At 39.0% G+C, this 18,285-nt stretch overlaps 4 protein-coding genes across 4 annotated transcripts in view; 3 read left to right on the forward strand and 1 right to left on the reverse strand.

Annotated features, from left to right (window-relative positions):
• The window catches only part of Flo2 (flotillin-2), a 64,126-nt gene that overhangs the window by 13,464 nt on the left and 32,377 nt on the right, over window positions 1–18,285 (reverse strand). The window lies entirely within an intron of this gene.
• LOC136784433 (glucose dehydrogenase [FAD, quinone]-like) lies at window positions 114–4,368 on the forward strand. The gene is made up of 8 exons (XM_066745079.1): window positions 114–191; window positions 1,356–1,453; window positions 1,886–2,091; window positions 2,189–2,403; window positions 2,626–3,077; window positions 3,183–3,590; window positions 3,667–3,995; window positions 4,080–4,368. Exons 2-8 carry the CDS (start codon window positions 1,391–1,393, stop codon window positions 4,345–4,347), a joined length of 1,941 nt encoding a protein of 646 aa, XP_066601176.1. The 5' UTR covers window positions 114–191; window positions 1,356–1,390; the 3' UTR covers window positions 4,348–4,368.
• Window positions 5,752–8,443, forward strand: LOC136785663 (glucose dehydrogenase [FAD, quinone]-like). Its single transcript, XM_066746840.1, has 3 exons — window positions 5,752–5,890; window positions 5,960–6,428; window positions 6,515–8,443. The coding sequence occupies exons 2-3, from the start codon at window positions 5,962–5,964 to the stop codon at window positions 7,920–7,922; spliced, it is 1,875 nt and encodes a 624-aa protein (XP_066602937.1). The 5' UTR covers window positions 5,752–5,890; window positions 5,960–5,961; the 3' UTR covers window positions 7,923–8,443.
• Window positions 9,118–14,076, forward strand: LOC136786146 (glucose dehydrogenase [FAD, quinone]-like). Its single transcript, XM_066747679.1, has 4 exons — window positions 9,118–9,918; window positions 11,908–12,072; window positions 12,235–12,387; window positions 12,606–14,076. The coding sequence occupies exons 1-4, from the start codon at window positions 9,118–9,120 to the stop codon at window positions 13,890–13,892; spliced, it is 2,406 nt and encodes an 801-aa protein (XP_066603776.1). The 3' UTR covers window positions 13,893–14,076.

An 18,285-nucleotide genomic window follows, 5' to 3' on the forward strand; every position in this document is an offset into this window, starting at 1 on the left:
AACCTTTAACGATCATACTCAATCCACTGATCGAAAATCAGCTAGCACCTTCTTATATATCAACAGCCAATACTAAGACTTCATTTGTAAAATTTGTACTGAGATGGTGACACCAACGCGGAAATAATCACTCTCTTAATTAACTCGTGGCTGCAGTCCGACGCGTAATAAGACTCTTAAAAATAAATTGGGTGAGCAATATAATTTATTTACTTTACATTTAATTCATAAATTAAATTCATTCAAGAAAATTTTTCATGCTTTTCGAATCCTCATTGTGAATGCTTCCTACACCATACTTTCTACATGCATGTAATATTTGTTTTAAAGTCATCCACAGTAGCATATAGAAACTCTTAAACGTTAGAATGCTGCAATCAATGAATCTTTTTAGTCTGTACTTGGCAGTTATAGGTATGAAGGAAAAAAATAGCCTTGATAAATATGAGACCTTAAAGTTTTAACAAGACTTCCTGACCGCGTTCGATCGAGCATAAAAGGATAAATCCGGATTACACAAACATTTCACTGTTTATCTTATACACAGGGGGTCCTGCTCACAATCTTACGTGTAATATTTAAGCTTCGCCTCACATGTTGGCTTCTGCTCTCGAGAGTCTCGCGACTCAAAGTATACTTCCATCTTAATGTAACGTTGACGTCATACGCGCACCATGGATTTCTCGGGCAGCATGGCATATGGTGACTAATTAATGTGTTCACCACTCTTATAACATACGACCAGTGGTCACTGCTCTGCTGCCACTCGAGAGAGTCATCTTCCAAAATTCAAACGTTTTGTAGCTCGCATATATATAGTGCTCTAAAAGTGGTTTAAATTACAGGTAAACCCCACAGTGAAAGAAAAGTTACTTTAAATTTCTAGAGCTGTTCACTAGTTTATTACTTCAACTATAAACAATTTAACTTCAAACTATTACCCAAGTGCAAACATTTCATTGATACATGTTACACTGGTGCATCAATTAAAACATTAATTAATCTTTGGTTCTTTCCAAAAAAATTCCAGCGCACGAATCATTTGCCAAACCGTTAAGTGACATGATTTTGGTTAATTTTTGTAATTGGCATTCTCAATCTGATGTATCGTTTTTTATAATTATCGTCGACACTCGGAAAATGTCCTTTCATAGCTGCATGGCTGAATTATCGTTTATTAATGATAAAATTGTGAAATATTCAAAGCATCGCGGGGAACGTGCAGCTTGGGCAAACATTTCGTTCAATTTCCATTGAATCATTACTAAACACGTCGCACGTCAATGGTATAGCCGAAGATTAATGAAAAGGATACTATAGGGTACTCGTGAATTCTTAAATTTTTGCACATACAGATTACAGGTGACGATCGAAGTTGCTCGAGGAAAAAATGCGGTTGCTGTTTGTATTTTTACTGGTTCACTGTTCCTTGGCCGCGCTCAGGAGACACAAGGTAAGACAAATAACCTTGGTCGTAAGTGTTAACTTTCGATGGATAATTTTATCTGAAATAATAGAATTATGTGTGCGTCAAAGCGAAGCATGAATGAATTTTTTGGAAGACTGGCAAAAATGAGCGAATTGAAAATTAGCATTTGTGCTTAAAATGCGGGTCCTATCATATGGGTGAAGGTTAATAGAAATATATATTATGGCTACTTTATAAGTATGATGGCCAAAAATGCGTTCTGCTACTCGAGGACCAATCGCGCAACGCTTCGTATTCTACTTGCAATTATTAGTAGTGTAACACTATGTTAACGTTTAGCAACGAGTCGTCCACAGCCCGTCTAATGGTCGCGTTGTTATTATTACCGGTTCGTGATGGAAGGGTTTAATTGAAAATTCCAGCTAATGTGTTTCATGCTAATTTTCTTGCTTGCAGTATCAGAATGTGGCAGGTTTGAGACATCAGATTAGTTTGGAGCCAGGATGTTGCGCTTGCAAGTTTGACGATACGAAATACATGAACGCTGCTTGTGGTGGTAAAACGAGCTTCATGGATCTCGTGCAGAGTCTGATGATGGCCAGATACGATATTTCTGATCCCTGTAGAAGGCTCGGGACTGATGACATTCCCAAAGGAGAATGGTCGATATCATAGAATTCTTTTATTAACGTTCCAAGTAAAATAATTTTTAGAGGCTTAAATTTGAAATTTGGATCAAATCCGAGGATTGTTTCGCAGGTACGACTTTGTAATAGTCGGTGCTGGTGTCGCGGGGCCTGTATTGGCTAGGAGATTGAGCGAGAATCCATCGGTCAAAGTTCTGCTAATCGAGGCAGGCCCGGAAGAGCCCACCATGACGGCCATTCCAGGATTAGCGTTCAATGCAGTGAATTCGTCCCTCGACTGGAATTACCAAACCGAACCCACTCGACCGAACCCTACAGCTTGCCTTGGTAAAAAATCCTTCGCTTTAATTAACCCCCCTTAAAAGGATCTAGAAATATAAATCTATCCCTGTGCTTCCCTCGCACATATTTGGAGTGCATATACAATTCCGATGAGACACGCGATGGTTTAACAGTGTGATTGAAAAGAGAGAAGTGTTTGAATTTTGTTAATTCACTGTTGGTAATAATTACATTGGTATATACCATTCAAAGTGTAAATTTGTATAGGAACCGATGGTGTGTGTTCTTGGCCAAGGGGTAAAATGGTTTCCGGTACCGGTGGAATTTATGGAATGATGTACGTGAGGGGCCATCCGGAAATCTATAACAAATGGGCTCGTGCAGGAAACAAGGGTTGGTCCTACGAGGAGATCAAGCATTATTTCGAGAGGGCGGAAGATCCAGTAGATCCTATGGCTCTTTCGGATCATCCCAGAAGCATGCAAGTCGGTGGACCTTTAAAAATTGAATATTTCAAGCACAAACCAGATTTCACTGGCCACCTCTTGAAAGCAGCATCAGAGCTCGGTCATAAAACTGAACGTTTGAAGGAATATGATCAAACTGGTTTTATGATTGCTCCAATGGCGACCAATAATGGGCTCCGGGAAACAACCTCCAGGGCGTATTTAAGACCGGTGTTTGGTAGAAACAATTTGCGTTTACTCACACGTGCTCAGGTATACCATGTGTAACTATAAAAAATTACCAAACAAAAGCTTCGATTGCCACCTTCAATATTGTTCATATATAATAATTACAAAAACTTTCTTACAAATATATAGGTGACGAGGATACTGATCGATGAGTGGAATCATAAAGCAAGTGGAGTAGAATTTGTAGACAAGAATGGCGCGAAGAGAATAGTCAAAGTGAACAAAGAGGTAATATTGACTGCTGGTGCAGTGGGATCTCCACAGATTCTGTTGAATTCCGGAATTGGACCTAGGAAAGATTTGGACAAACTTGGTATCAAGGTTTATAAAGATTTGCCTGTGGGTAAATCTCTGCACAATCATGTGTCAGTGGGTGTAGATTTCAGTATCAGCGATACGCCTTATGAAAGCATGACCATGGATGCTGTTAATCAGTTTCTCGACAATAGGGCTGGACCCCTGACTAGTACTGGATTAACTCAGGTTACAGCGTTCTTCGAGAGCTCCCATGCTCTACCAGGAGTTCCCGATATTCAAGTTCGAATCACTTTTTACAATTCTACCAAAAATACTGTAGAATTTAAGGATTAGATTTTATACTAAATTCTTGCAGGTATTCTTCGATGGCTTCAGCTCAACCTGCCCAAAGACTGGACTGAAACACGAGTGTATAAACGGTGTTCTGGAAATCTGTCCAAACCGACGACCGATCACTGCAAGGCCAACGGTGGTTTGCGTAGAGTCCAAAGGAGAATTGAAATTGCGATCTAACAATCCTTTGGACCCACCTCTCATTTATCCAAATTACTTCACTGATCCAAAGTCAAAGGATATGAAAGTTCTGTTGGAAGGTATTCGTAAAGTCACTCAACTTGTAAACACTCCAGCGATGAAACGGTTCGACTTGAGATTGGAGCCTAAAAACAATCCGAGATGCAAAAAGTAAGAAAGATTTCAATGGTTTTGCTAATTTAAGGAATCTTCTACTTGCAGATTACACTAATTTATCTTCATTACTTTATTCAGTTTGTTCTTTGGCACGGATGCGTTCTGGACGTGTATCATACGGGATGAAACTGGTCCGGAGAACCATCAATCAGGAACTTGTAAAATGGGACCGGAAAGCGATCCTACTGCGGTTGTTAATTCTCAACTGAGAGTCCATGGAATTTCTAATATCAGAGTAGCAGATGCTTCGATTTTCCCCATAGTACCTAATTCCAATCCAGTCGCAGCAATCATTATGGTTGCTGAGAAAGCAGCTGACATGATACAGAATGTTTATCGTCTTTGATCAAAATAATTAGCAAAAAAAAAATTTATTCGAATTCTTCTCATTCTGTTTTTATTAATTACGAATCATCATCATTGTTTTGTGATAAGATTTTTTCATGTGGCAGTATCACCGAAGCAACAGCACTGTATCTATTTAAAGCATGACAGAAATACATATTTATACATAGTGATAAGCGAATTATAATTTATTCGCGTATGGTGCAAATTCTCTTTACAGCACATGAGTATCGTATACTTTAGATAATAAAATGACCTATTCGCAGTCTTGAACTTTCGATTATCTATGAAAAGGAAGTGCTGCTTTGCAAATATGAAATATTTATCTGCAGCTCTTACGTAGAGACAAACTCGTTCTCTGCTTGCTCGACAATAATAGTTTTGTACTTATTTCAGTCCTTGTATATAAATATTTGTTTCTTAAATATTATTAATATAATAATATTAATGGTGATAAGTCATTTATAAGATTATGTTGTAATTGAAGATACGATATATTATGTTTGCTTTCTACTAGATAAGTGCATGAGTATATGAAATCTAAGCTGTTTACTGAGATTGTATTACACGAAGTCTTGAGAAAATACAGGGTGTCTCTCGATTCAGACAAATGTTATACAATATTAAAAATGCAGACGAGATTTTTCGCCTTAAGAGAATTGTTCAGATTTAAAAATATTTCTAAGATTTAAGAGATTGATTTACATTTTGAAGAATCTTCGTAGTTCACCTGGCAGACTAGAACCTATCAATAAGTGCTTCATTTTAGACGATACTCAAGGTTTCTTGTCTCAAGAGAATTCCCTATGTATAAAAACATTTTCAAGAGTTAAAGGGTTCACTCAGACATTGAAGACAGTCCATAGTTTATCTGGTAGACTCAGCCCTATCAATAGGTGCTTAACTTTGGTCGATATTCAAGGTCTTTTGTTTCAAGTGAATTCCCCATGTATAAAAATACATTCAAGATTTTAAGGGTTGATTCAGACTTTGGGGTCACTTTGCAATTCATCTAGCAGGCTTAGTCCAATCGATATATGACTGACATTGAATGATTTTCAAAATCCTTCGTCTCTCTTTCTCTCACTAAAATTCTTCACATATCCAAAAATATTTCTAAAATTTAAGGGGTTGATTCAGACTTGAAAAGAACTCTTTAATTCACCTGGAGGCAAACTTAAAGACTCATGTGTATATATGCTTGACTTTGAGTGACCTTTTCAAGGCCTTTTGTCCGAAGAAATTTTTCCATATCCAAAAGCATTTCAGAGGTTCAAGGGGTTGATTCAGGTTTTATAGACACTCTGTAGTTCATCTGGCAGACTCAAGGAACGGTAGGAGGGATACAGAGCTGTATAAAAAAAGAGCAATGGCAAAGAAACTTGTATTGTAGCTCAACGGTAACCAGTCTAGCCTCGCCACTAAAGCGAGGTAGATCTCGAGTAGTTGCTTCTTCCAGACTCCTCGAGCGGATGCATCTCGCGAAACACTCTTTTGCAATTTTCTAAAGTTACTATTTACATTAGCAAGCAAATTACCTTTTGGTAAGTTTGGATTTATTAGATTAGACAAAAGTGTATATCATAAGCGAGTGTAAAATAATGTTCATCTAGAAATGGAGAACTGCATAGCTGCAACTTGTGCAGCTGCAGCTCAAGCACCACAAGGATTGCTATTTGGTCATTTGGTGCAAACGATATTAGCGGCCCATTGCACATTGGTACAGAACGATTTTTATCCTCCCGATCGTACAGAAGAAATTTTGTCAAATCCCACAAATGAATACGATTTTATCATCGCGGGAGGTGGATCTGCTGGATGCGTCTTGGCGAGGCGATTGACCGAAGTAGAAAAGTGGAAAGTTTTGTTGATAGAATCAGGAGATGATCCTTCAGTCTCCAATGAAGTTCCCAGTTTAACGTTCCAAAATATAGGATCCGAGATGGATTATCGTTACGAGGTTGAGCTTCAGGACAACTTTTGTCAGAGTTCGATCAACAAACGTTGCAGATGGGCCAAGGGAAAAGCTCTTGGTGGCAGCTCGGTTATCAATGCCATGTTGCATGTCTATGGAAACGATAAGTAAGCTTCATTTATTTATGATTGGTTCTTCAGGTAGGGTTTAATTAAACAGCTGAGCAGTACAATTAATCGATTTATCTTTATAGAGATTTTGACGAATGGGCAAAGTTGGGAAACAAAGGCTGGAGCTACGAAGAAGTTTTGCCATTTTTTAGGAAGTCGATCAACGTGAGTCCAGAACTGATTTCCAAAGGATATGAGAAATATTTTGGAACCGATGGACCTTTGCCAATAAGACCGTACAATTTCACTGGCAGCAATATGCAGGAGTTATTAATCAAAGCAGCTAAAGAAATGAAGATACCGATCATGGACTATCTGAATGCTGGCGTTTTCGCAGGTTACGGGAGAGCACACGGTCACCTTGACCAAGGTCGACGAGTGAACGTGGCTAAAGCATTTTTAGCACCGATAAAGGATCGACAAAATTTGTACGTAATGAAATCAGCCAGAGTGGATAAGATTTTGTTGAATAAAAACCGAGCGAGTGGGGTATTGGTCACTTTGAAGACCGGAGAGTCAATCGAGATCAAAGCGTCTAAAGAAGTGATTTTGTCTGCCGGAAGTATAGCCTCGCCACAAATCTTGATGTTATCCGGTATAGGTCCCAAAAAACATTTGAAAGAAATGAATATCTCTGTAATAGCTGATTTACCAGTAGGTGAAAATCTTAAAGATCACTTACTATGGTTCGGTCTCCATTTGACCTATCCCAATCCAGGGAACCCTCCGTCACCTACGATACTCCTGGACTATTCTTACCAATATCTCATACATAATTCTGGTGAATTAGCATCGACCGGTGGCACCGATCTTTTAGGATTCTTGAATCTCACCGATTATCATGACAAATACCCTGACGTTCAATTTATTCATGCGTCAGTACCTAGGTGGCACACGTTTAAGGGTGAGTGTGTCTTGAAGAGTCTAGGAATGAACGAGGAAACGATCGATGCGTACTCGAAGCTAATCATGGAAGGTGACGTGTATACTTTCTGCTCGATACTTTTAAAACCTAAAAGCACTGGTCGATTGAGGTTGGTCAGTTCTGACCCTGCTGTTCCCATGAAAATCTATGCCAATTATATTCGAGACAAGGATGACCTTGAGACGTTATTAAGGTCCGTGGATTTCGTCAAGAGAATGCAGGAGACTGAGACGTTGAAGAAACTCAACATAAAATTGGCACATTTCGATATTCCTAATTGTCGACACACCGTACCAGATTCTCGAGAGTATTGGGAGTGTAGTTTGAGAAATGTAGCTACTTCGGTTTATCATCCTGTTTCTACGGCTCGAATGGGTCCTAAGGGTGACTCTCGCGCAGTTGTGGACCCAACGTTAAAAGTTCACGGAATTAAAGGTTTACGAGTCGCTGATGCATCGATCATGCCTACAATTACGAGTGGCAATACCAATGCGCCTACTCTAATGATTGCTGAGAAGGCAGCCCACTTGATTAAACAAGAGTGGGCATTGAAGGATGAGCTTTAAATTTGTTAATGAATGCATAAGAATTTTTTGTTTTTAATAAAATAGGCGAACATTTAATTTCTTTTTGCAAACATACGTATTTAATAAATTGTTTACTAATGTTTAATAATTGGACTCCCTTGTGCAATAATGGATTGAGAGAGAGAGAGAGGGGAGGTGGTTAAATTCTTTAAGAATTTTATTAATAGCAACACCAGATATCTTATATACATTAATAACTGATAATACATAGTATATCTCTCCCTTTTTTCTTTACATGCAATTAGACTGATTTTATTGAATTATTTTTAAAAAATCACGCATTATTTCATCATCTAGCATCGCACACATCAAACAAGAGATATAGTTATTCTAAGCAGCAATAATTATTACATTATATGAGTATTTAGAAAACTAGTATTTTATTATATTACAGAATTATGCACCTACTATTTTGATGTACCACTTATATACTTTCATTGTCAATAAATAACACAGTGAATGTCAGCAGATTTTGCATAAATAAAAATCAATTGAAATTCTATTGTTTTCACTTGAATCACCCCGCTTTATACTCGATCATTCGTATATAGTTGACTGGTTTCACTAAGCTAACAAGTTTTGCGGAAACGAGAACTAGAGAAAGCCCCCTAGATTAATAGATTTGTTGCTCCCTAATGATTTGCGGTGAAATCTGTGGCGATCTTCAAGGCTCATTGGAACGTTTTGAAATTCTTATTCTTGACAATAAAAATAAAAATATGCTCCTGTATCAAAGCGAAATGATGCAGGTGGAAAAACAAATTTGTGCAAAGGTATGTGACGCGGAGAACGTGCCGAACCAAGAGAAACAAATTGTTTTATCCGAAAGTCGAGAGATTAGTCGAATATGATAAGGATATGCGTCAGCAATATGAATTATTTGTCTAATATACGTACATTTGAGATGAAAAACAGGGGAAGGAGTAGCTCTAGCAAAAACAATTGGCCAATTTTACTTGGCGTTACAGGTGGGGTTAAATGGTTCATACCAGCGCGTTTTAGTCGTTTCGCGATATCGCCGCGATCCCACAGTATATTTACTCCCATTTTTTATTGGTAGTAAGCAATAAAGTCAGCTCATTATTGCCGCTACGCTCTTCGTGAAAAGATCCAGAGGCAGTTTGTCAAAAGTTGCCAACGGTTTAGCACGGACGGTTTTCGATCTTTCGAGAAAATGTCTTGGGTTCCACCTGATATGGCAGGACTCTGCCAAACTCACGCAGCAGCCTCCGTGTGTCAGCCGTCGTCCTTGCTCTTCCTCACAGTGGTAACCAGGCTTTTCGGCTTCTCCAAGGACAGAGACTACATATTCGGGGAGAGGAACCCTCCGCGAGGTCAGTTTCGCGACCTTCGCTTCGAATCTAGCAGCAGCAGGGACGAGCCCTACTGGCGCCAGCAACGAGTCCGAGTTTATCCACCAAACACACCACCCTTCCACCCTTTGAGCAACAATCAGTTCTGGAGAATAATATCGAACAACAACGACAACAATCACGGAAATTCGATAAGAATACGAGCTCCCCAGAGGAATGGACCACCGCCTTTTCGTTTCAATTCAGCGACTGGAACCTTCGAAAGATTCCAAGGTGTACCATTTCGAGTGCAACCCGGGATAATGGACCAGCAACTCGATGGGACTAATAGTGGATACTCTCAATCGACCGGCTTCTTCGGCCAACGCACCAATCCGATACTGATGAAACGGCAAGTAGTCGAACTTACCGATTCGAACGAGGATTATCTTGATAGCAACGAGGAGACTCCAGAGTTTGTCCAAGTGTCCAGTGACGACTGTACGGACGGTGACTATGATCTGGATAACGAAGAGGAGACTTCTGGCAATTACCGGAAAGCTCCGATTGATTTTCCTAAACCTACCGGATTCAAAATCAAGGAATACGATTTCATCATCGTCGGAGCTGGATCTGCTGGATGCGTTTTGGCGAACCGACTGAGCGAGATTAGAGACTGGAGAGTAAGTATTTTAGGAATTTATGTTAAACATTTTTTACGATCCTCGGCTCGATCCAAGTTGACAGTGCTCGTATATAAGTAATGGAGGATAAAGTGAAATATATAGGAGGAAGAGAACTCGGGTGTATTGTGATCGGAGTTTGAATTATTATTTTATAGCATTTTTTATGGCTAGGAAAACGTCCGTTAAAGTGTATATTTGTCGCGTCTACGTAACAATAATAGATTCTAGAATTTCGAAGAAAGGACCGAATACGTGATGGGGAAAGTGCTTTCAAACGACGATAAGAGAATTTGTCTTGGCAATTAGCCTTCCCTGTTGGCAAAGTGTGCGCTGCTGTTGTTTGCCTTTTCTCGGTACCAGAAAACAGCAACTCTATATCCTATGACAACGTCTGATTTGTACCAATAAAGAAACGCGTTTATTTTTTATTTGTTTGAAATTCACTATGAAAGTTTATAAAACAGCTTTCTTGCAAGGTTTTTCAGAGAGGTTCTTAGCGTTTTCTCGGTACCAGAAAATAGAAACTGTATTAGGATCGTAAATGCACCGACACAGTGACGAAATATTGAGAATCTTTAACTGTATATCTATATAAAAAAAATGGTTAAAATGGCAACATTTATCGATAGATATCCTTATAGTACAAATTATTACACTACTTCAACTCAGTATCACTGCTGTGCATCAGCATAATAATATCAATTTTCACACGTGTAGCTGTATAAGTGTAGGAAAAAAGGCCATTAAAAATGCAAAAATTGATCAAAAGATTGCATTGGTACATATATGCATCTCTGTACATTCTCGTCATAGTGTTAATGTGTTGGTATGCAGAAAACGTGCAGCAAATAATAGTGACACTGAAGTGTGAACGTGTAGTGGCATATACAAAAAGTACACGCTAAAATATGCAAAAATTGACCGATTGATAATGTTGAGATAGTGCATATAATTTACTGTGCATATTTCCATTTCACTGTATAACTGTATTTGTTGCACATTCTCTATACAGGAAGCAAATATAGCTAATCAAGGAAGATTGACTGACAATCAATGATCGATTCTTGCAAATAAAGGAACGCGTTTGTTTTTAATTTATTTGAAATTCGTTAACAAAGCTGATAAAACTCCTGTTTTACAAACTTTCCTCTGAAGAGGTTGTTAACATTTTCCCAGTACCAGAGAGCATCCACTGTACAGTTAATTCGGCAAAAACATCGGTTAATAATTAATTCATGTCAATACATGCAGACACGCGTTTATTTTTTATTTGTTCGAAATTCATTAAGAGCCTCGACCAAACAACTCTTTTGCAAGGTTTCCTCAAATGAGGTTATTAACATTTTCTCGGTACCAGAAAACAACAACTGTACAGTTGGTCAAACAAAAACATCAATTAACAATCGAATTAAGCCAATAAGCAGTCTAGTTATTTTTTAACAATTTAAAATTATTTAAAAAAAGATTTGTGATAAAACTGCTTACAAGATTTTATCAAATGGGATTATCAGTCTTCTCGGTACCTGAGGACAGAAACTGCATTATACAGTTACCAAGGGAAGCCAACAGATTGAATACTCAAGTGCACCAACGAAGAGACGCGTTTATCTTTTTTTATTTATTTAGAATTCATTATGTAGGAAGTAGGATAGAGCAGCTTTTTTAACGAGGCTTCTCGAAAGGGGTCACAGGAGAGAAGATAGTCTCTTGCTGACATATCACGGGGGCATTGTGCGGCTTCGCAGCTGCCGAAGATATCTACAAGTGGTTTCATGGTCGTTTGAGCGTGTCAATCGAAGAAGCGAGAAACGCGATTACGTTGGAGTGTAAAAGTTCCGGGGTGAAAGATGGGGAGGAAGTTGGCGCACTCGTGACCCGAATAAAATTAGCCACGCCTATACTATATAGCATGCTGCCAATGCTTCCGCCTAGTCACCAATAATAACAATAAAATGTAACCGATCGATCGATGATTACTGTACACAGGTGCTCCTGATAGAGGCTGGTATCGAGGAACCGGAAGTTGCGGATGTGCCATCGTTCGCCTCAATGTTACAAGGCAGCAACATCGACTGGATGTACCGCACTCAGCCTCAGGAACACGCGTGTCGTTCCAGGCCAGGCAAAAGTTGTTCTTGGGCAAGAGGAAAGGTGCGACGTTTAATTAAGATACTTTTATTTATTTTTAGAAGTTGGACATTCCCCCAGCCACTCCCACTTAAACTGACAAATGTTTTTATAAGACTTTTGGAAATTTACATAGTGAAAGTATTGTTTCCTTTATGTCTTTATAATGAACACCTTGCTCCGAAGGTAATGGGTGGCTCCAGTACGATCAATTACATGATGTATATTCGAGGTAATCGGAAAGACTACGATAATTGGGCGGCCTTGGGCAACAAAGGGTGGAGTTACGAAGAAGTGTTGCCTTACTTCCTTAAATCAGAGGATAATCGAGATCCAGAGGTGAACATTTTTCACTCTTCTGTTATATATATATATATATATATATATATATATATACTATACAATTCAAGTGCAATAAATCATATTAAAATAACGTTTGAAAAGAATTCATTTAAAGAAAACAAAAATTCCAATTTATTGAAAAATATTCGAAAATTTAGTTACACCCAATGACGTAATCTCCACTCGAAATAAATTCTTGTTACGATCGAACGCAGGTATTGGCGGAAAATCCTCATTATCACAGGACAGGAGGCTACCTTACAGTCCAGCGATTCAATTACACCGACGCGAACACGGACATTCTTCTCAACGCTTGGCAAGAAATCGGATACCCTCTGGTGGATGCGAACGGAGAACAGCAACTGGGCGTAACGAGAATGCAGATGACGTCGAGCGATGGTGCGCGCCAAAGTACGAACGGTGCTTTCATTCGTCCGATACGTGCGAGGCGCAACAATCTGGTAATCGAGACCCAGGCATACGTCACGAGGGTCCTGATCGATCCACGAAGCAAGCTCGCGACGGGAGTGGAGTACACCTCTGGCATCACAGGCTTCACCAAGGTCGCCCGAGCCCGAAAGGAGGTCATCCTCTCGGCGGGTGCTCTCAATACTCCGAAAATCCTCATGCTCTCCGGAATTGGCCCGGAAAAGCGACTCAAGCCTCTTGGGATCAAGGTCGTCAAGGATTTGCCGGTTGGTGAAAATCTGCAGGATCATTTGACCATGACAGGCCTCACGATACTCATGAACGAGAAAACTTCGAGGTTGGCTGACTACAAGCAGAGGATGAAGGACATTTATCAGTACGTGGAGGCCCACCGTACTGGACCACTCTCCGCCACGGGAACCCTGTCCTGCAGTACCTTCGTTCAGACTCCTTACGAGAAGGAGGAGGGTCAGCCAGATATACAGTACGTCTTTGACGGGACCAATTTCAAGGACTTCCTCATCGACCCCAAGATCCAAATTGGTACCGCTCCGTTGGCTTATTACAACGCCATTAATTTCCGTCCGATACTGTTGGCCCCCGAGAGTCGTGGCTACGTCACTCTGGATGCTTCCAATCCACTCTGGGGACCACCTCTTCTTTATCCTGGTTACTTCAACGATAAACGAGATATGGATGTCATGATGTCCGGCATAGAGATAGCCTTGCAATTGTTCAATACCGAAGTGTTCAGAGAATATGGCTTTGAATTGTTGACCGTTCCTGTTCCACCTTGCGACGTGCACCAATTTGGCAGCCGTTCCTACTGGTCGTGCGTCATGAGAGAATACACCAGTACCATCTTCCACCCTGTGGGCACTTGCAAAATGGGGCCTCTGAGTGATTTGGACGCCGTTGTTGATCCCAAGTTGCAAGTTTACGGAGTTCAAGGACTTCGCGTGGTGGACGCATCGATTATGCCTGTTATTGTCAGAGGAAACACCAATGCACCTACTATTATGATAGCGGAGAAAGCCAGCGATATCATCAAGGCACGCTGGCTCGATCGATAGGAGTCAACAATTATTAACGATCGATCGCTGGCTGCATTTAAATATATATGTATAGTGTTATAGATAAGAGGATAAGAGTACATTGCCATTTTAGTGCTGCATGATTGAAAAAAAGCACTGTTGTTAACTGCTCGTGCCAACGTTATACGAAAATGCTTTGATAACTAAAGTATTTTTTTTTATATTTTTGTATTTTGTAACGCCTGTAGAAAGTAATAAATTTCATACAAGATTTTTATCGACATGCCTCGTTAATATCTGATCGTAGAGGAATATATGGTTTTTAACGATTTAGCATTATTTGTACAGCGGATCGTTTATGATCGATATATCGAGAAGAAACTTACCTGGAAAGAGTAACTAGTAAAAAGCAGAGAGTGCGGCGAGCATTTCCTTACCTGAAACAGAAATTAATACTGATCGTAAGTTGATCTGTTTAGACGCTGCATCCATATAGCTATTTGTTTAAAGTGAAAATTATATGTGGAAGAATTAGAGCTTAATTCAATTGAATTACATTGACCATTAAAGGCATTGGACCATGAAAGATGTTATATAAGCACTCGCGTTTTTCAACGCAGACGTTTAAGTGAATTTTCTTGCGTGCTACTGCAAAAAAACGAAGGATCTCTTTTTCCCTCATCGCGTTAAGGAAGTTTCGGAAAAACAACAACAGAACTTTCATAGCGTTTCTTCGCTGATTATGCGAAGAGCCGGATAATGTTCGAAGCTCGAATGTTAAGGAATACCGAGAATTTTCGAGGAGCTGCTAAAAAAACTTTTCTCCTTTTAAGGCAGCATCGAGAATTTAAGATAAAAACGCGTAACGATTGTACATTGTGCGCCGAAGCAAATCACTTGAAATACAATATTTGGATTTACTGCTCTCAATTATAATCATAATTGAGAAAATTATTGCGCAACACACTGGCCAATTCAAGAGCATTATAAACTTTTTGTTAATGATCGTAAAATTGCTTCCTCGTAATTATATGCGTGTGCGGTGTAGCATTTAAACAAGTATTTTAATTGTAATTCGTAGATTAGAAAGTAGCAAAATTTGAAAGAAAAGTCACACATTGCCATAAAATAGAATCATCATCGAAAATCACTTTCGCCGGAAACTTTCGTCACGTGGTGTTGAAATCGTATAAACATATGGCGCTCCGCACACGCGCGCGCTACGTTATTACTATTTTTATATAATATTTAAAACTCACGAGTCTTTAGGCGAGTCCAAGAGCTGATGACTTTTACCGTAATTAAGATGATTAGAAAAAGTGCCGTGACGTTAGCGATGGAACGAGGTGACAGAAATCTGTTAATTACTAATCAACGTTGGGAAACAACGCTCGATCCTCCGATCGTTATATGTTCCATTTTACGTATAATCAAGCGAAGATATTTATATTTCATTTTATTTTTTTTTTTGTTTAATGAAAATCTGCAACGAGATATTACAAAAGCTTGTTTCGTGGCAATCTCGGCGAGTCCTGCGGGAGGTTTCAGGTCAGTTATGACTGATGCAAAAAATAAATAAAATGTATAGTAGCGTAGCGCGTGCAATGGGGAAAGGACGGATAGCCGCGTTACAACTGTCGTAAGGTCGCCGCTGCATTCAGGTTTCAATTGATAGAAAAAAAAAGAAATCATAGTAATTTCTAGGTTACTAGTACGTATTATAATAAAGGAGTAAAGATCATATTGGCTCGAAAATTACGCAACCCTGCGCGAGGCTGAGCGTAACCATGGCAACGACCTGCAGCATCTTCGTTAAAATCCACTTTCCAGAGTGAAATTTTAATCGTCGATGCAAAGTTGTTTCGGCCAAGTTTCGTCTCACCGACGACGAATATGCGACCTATGCGACACATTGAGTAATATTGATTCTTCGAATAAGCAGACATTTTCAGTTGCTCCACACCACAAGAGTGGCAAATGTTTGTCTTATAATTATTATTATAACGTATCCGTAGAAATATATGCAGCAAAGAACAATAATTTATGTGTATATAAAGAAGACAATTGAATGACATAATCGACAAGCTGTGAATCTATTAGGAATTACAGCGTTGACAGGATTTTATGGTTGAGAAGTTTATGATACGGAGCTATAATTTCGGTGAGGAATTTTAAACACCGAAATGTATATCGTTATAGGAATTTGTAATGAGTTAGGTGAGGTAAGGGAAGGGAAGAAAAGAAAAGAAAAGAAAAGAAAAAGTGTTTGGTTATTTGTGTGTACGAGATTGCGAGTAGCCCGGGGGTCAAAGATTCAGGCAGGACGACACGAGAGTCTTGTCTTTCTCCATATCAAAGTGGTGGTACTTGCAAGGTTTATACGTTCAACGTAATGTTCCAACTCTCAGTCTTTCGCTTTCTCTGCCTTAGCGAGCTGCTCGATCGCGGCAAGCCGTTTTAATACCATGTGCTTCTGAATGTGGTCCATGCTCATCGTGTCACGTAGCCGGGATTCCCGTCTGGATCTCCACCGGTAAATGTCATATAAGCTTTCTTATGTACCCACACAAACTACCACACAATTACCGATCAAATACCTATAATTCACCAGACAATACCTTATCCTGTCACATTATTTCAGCCTTTAACATTTCTCACTATATATAATAGCAGCTTTGGACAAAAATTTAGAGATTTCTAAATGTTAATTAATTACTTTACTGCTCCTTATATTAATTTGTTTGTTCTTATCTTAAGTTTTATGTAATTATCCATGTTAAAGTAGGATTTTCTTTATTCAACAGGCATAAACTGTCATCTTGTATCATTTCAATTTTTAAGCTTCTCACTGTATAATCATAATTTTACACAAAATATAGAAATTATCTTTAAATTTTAATACACACTTTAATTAATTAGTTTTCAATTCTCTGTTAATTTATCTGTTTTCGTCCAAAGTTATACGCAATCATCTGCGTGAAACACAAGTTTTTTAAAATTCAAATAGCAATACCTAGTCCTGTCGTATTTTATCAATTATTAAGGTTTCTCTCTATATAATGACAGCTTTGCAGAAAAATATAGAAATTATCCTTACAGTTTTATAGTCTTTAATTGATTAGTTTTCTACTCTCTGTTAATTTATCTGTTTTCATCCATACTTATACGCAATTAACCATGTGAAATAAGTTTTTTAAAATTCAAATAGCAATATTTGGTCCTGTCGTATTATATCAATCTTTAATGTTTCTCTCCATATAATAACAACTTTGCATAAAAATATAGCAATTATCCCTAGAGATTTCTACACTTTAACTAATAACTATTCTAATTTCTATTAATTTATTTGTTTCCATCCAAAGTTATAAGCAATTATACCAGCGTGAAACACAGCTTAATTAAACATGCTTTAAAAGATCATAAATTTTGCAACAAGATTTTCTGCATGAGTAAATAAGTGAAATAAACAAGTCTGTCGCCGGTAGCTTGGACAGCTTTAATTGTTCATTGAACCTCAGCGAGGAATTGACAAGTTTAGTCAATTAAATTTATTCTCTTCCCGCTCGCTAGCTTCTCCGTTACAAACACCGAAATAAGCGTGTTTCATTGGCATCTTTCTCAGAGAGTCAGTTTGTTTAAGTTTAAAAGAAAATACGAGTTGTTTGTGCGGGAAGAACGGTGGGGTTTTCAATTGGAAAGAAAACCACTTGGTTGGAAAAAATCTTGGAAGAAAGGGAAAATACAGGGATTACACATTAGTGAAACCGGAATAACGTAACACAGTCGAGTTTTAAGAACCTTTCAACGTTCGCGTAAATTCCGGCTATTCGCCACGTGTTGCTTTATATTAAACAGACTGTTACAAAATATCGTTTGGTCTATTACGAAAATCCATAGACGCGTAGGCTCGTTAAATGTTCCAAGCGCGTCCACAAACCAACTTCTCCTCTCCTCAGTCACGGAATTACCATTTCCTGAAATCGAGATACGAATCAGCTCGACTGAGAGTGAGAGCGGGGAGGAGAACAATAATAACGTCCAGCAGCTCCATAAACGAGGAGTTTTTCAAAGCTAAGCGCGTGACTTTGCGAATCTTCGCTGGCGAACGCATGGTGGAGAGAAAAAGAAAGAAAAACAACGGTACCTGCTTCGCATGCATAATGCTGCACTTAAGAAGGTGCATCATCGTTCAGTCGAATCGAAAGCAGGAAGCACGGCGAAGCACGATTCGTCGATTCACGCGAAAAGTCCAATGGCTCTGGGTGCATTTGACAAAGGGATTCTTCTATGGCATGACGCATTGATTGCGTCATCTCCCCGTACTCTCCTCGCGTGCTTTACGTGAAATTTGTTTCATACGTGATTGCAGGTTTCAATGGTACGTGCACCATAAGAGGCAGGATAATGGGGATCTTCGTCAAATGGTACTCTC

Source organism: Prorops nasuta, unplaced genomic scaffold, assembly GCF_024137725.1.
Source record: "Prorops nasuta isolate Cenicafe-Biocafe unplaced genomic scaffold, Cenicafe_Pnas_1.2 PNAS00003, whole genome shotgun sequence".
NCBI classification, from domain to species: domain Eukaryota; kingdom Metazoa; phylum Arthropoda; class Insecta; order Hymenoptera; family Bethylidae; genus Prorops; species Prorops nasuta.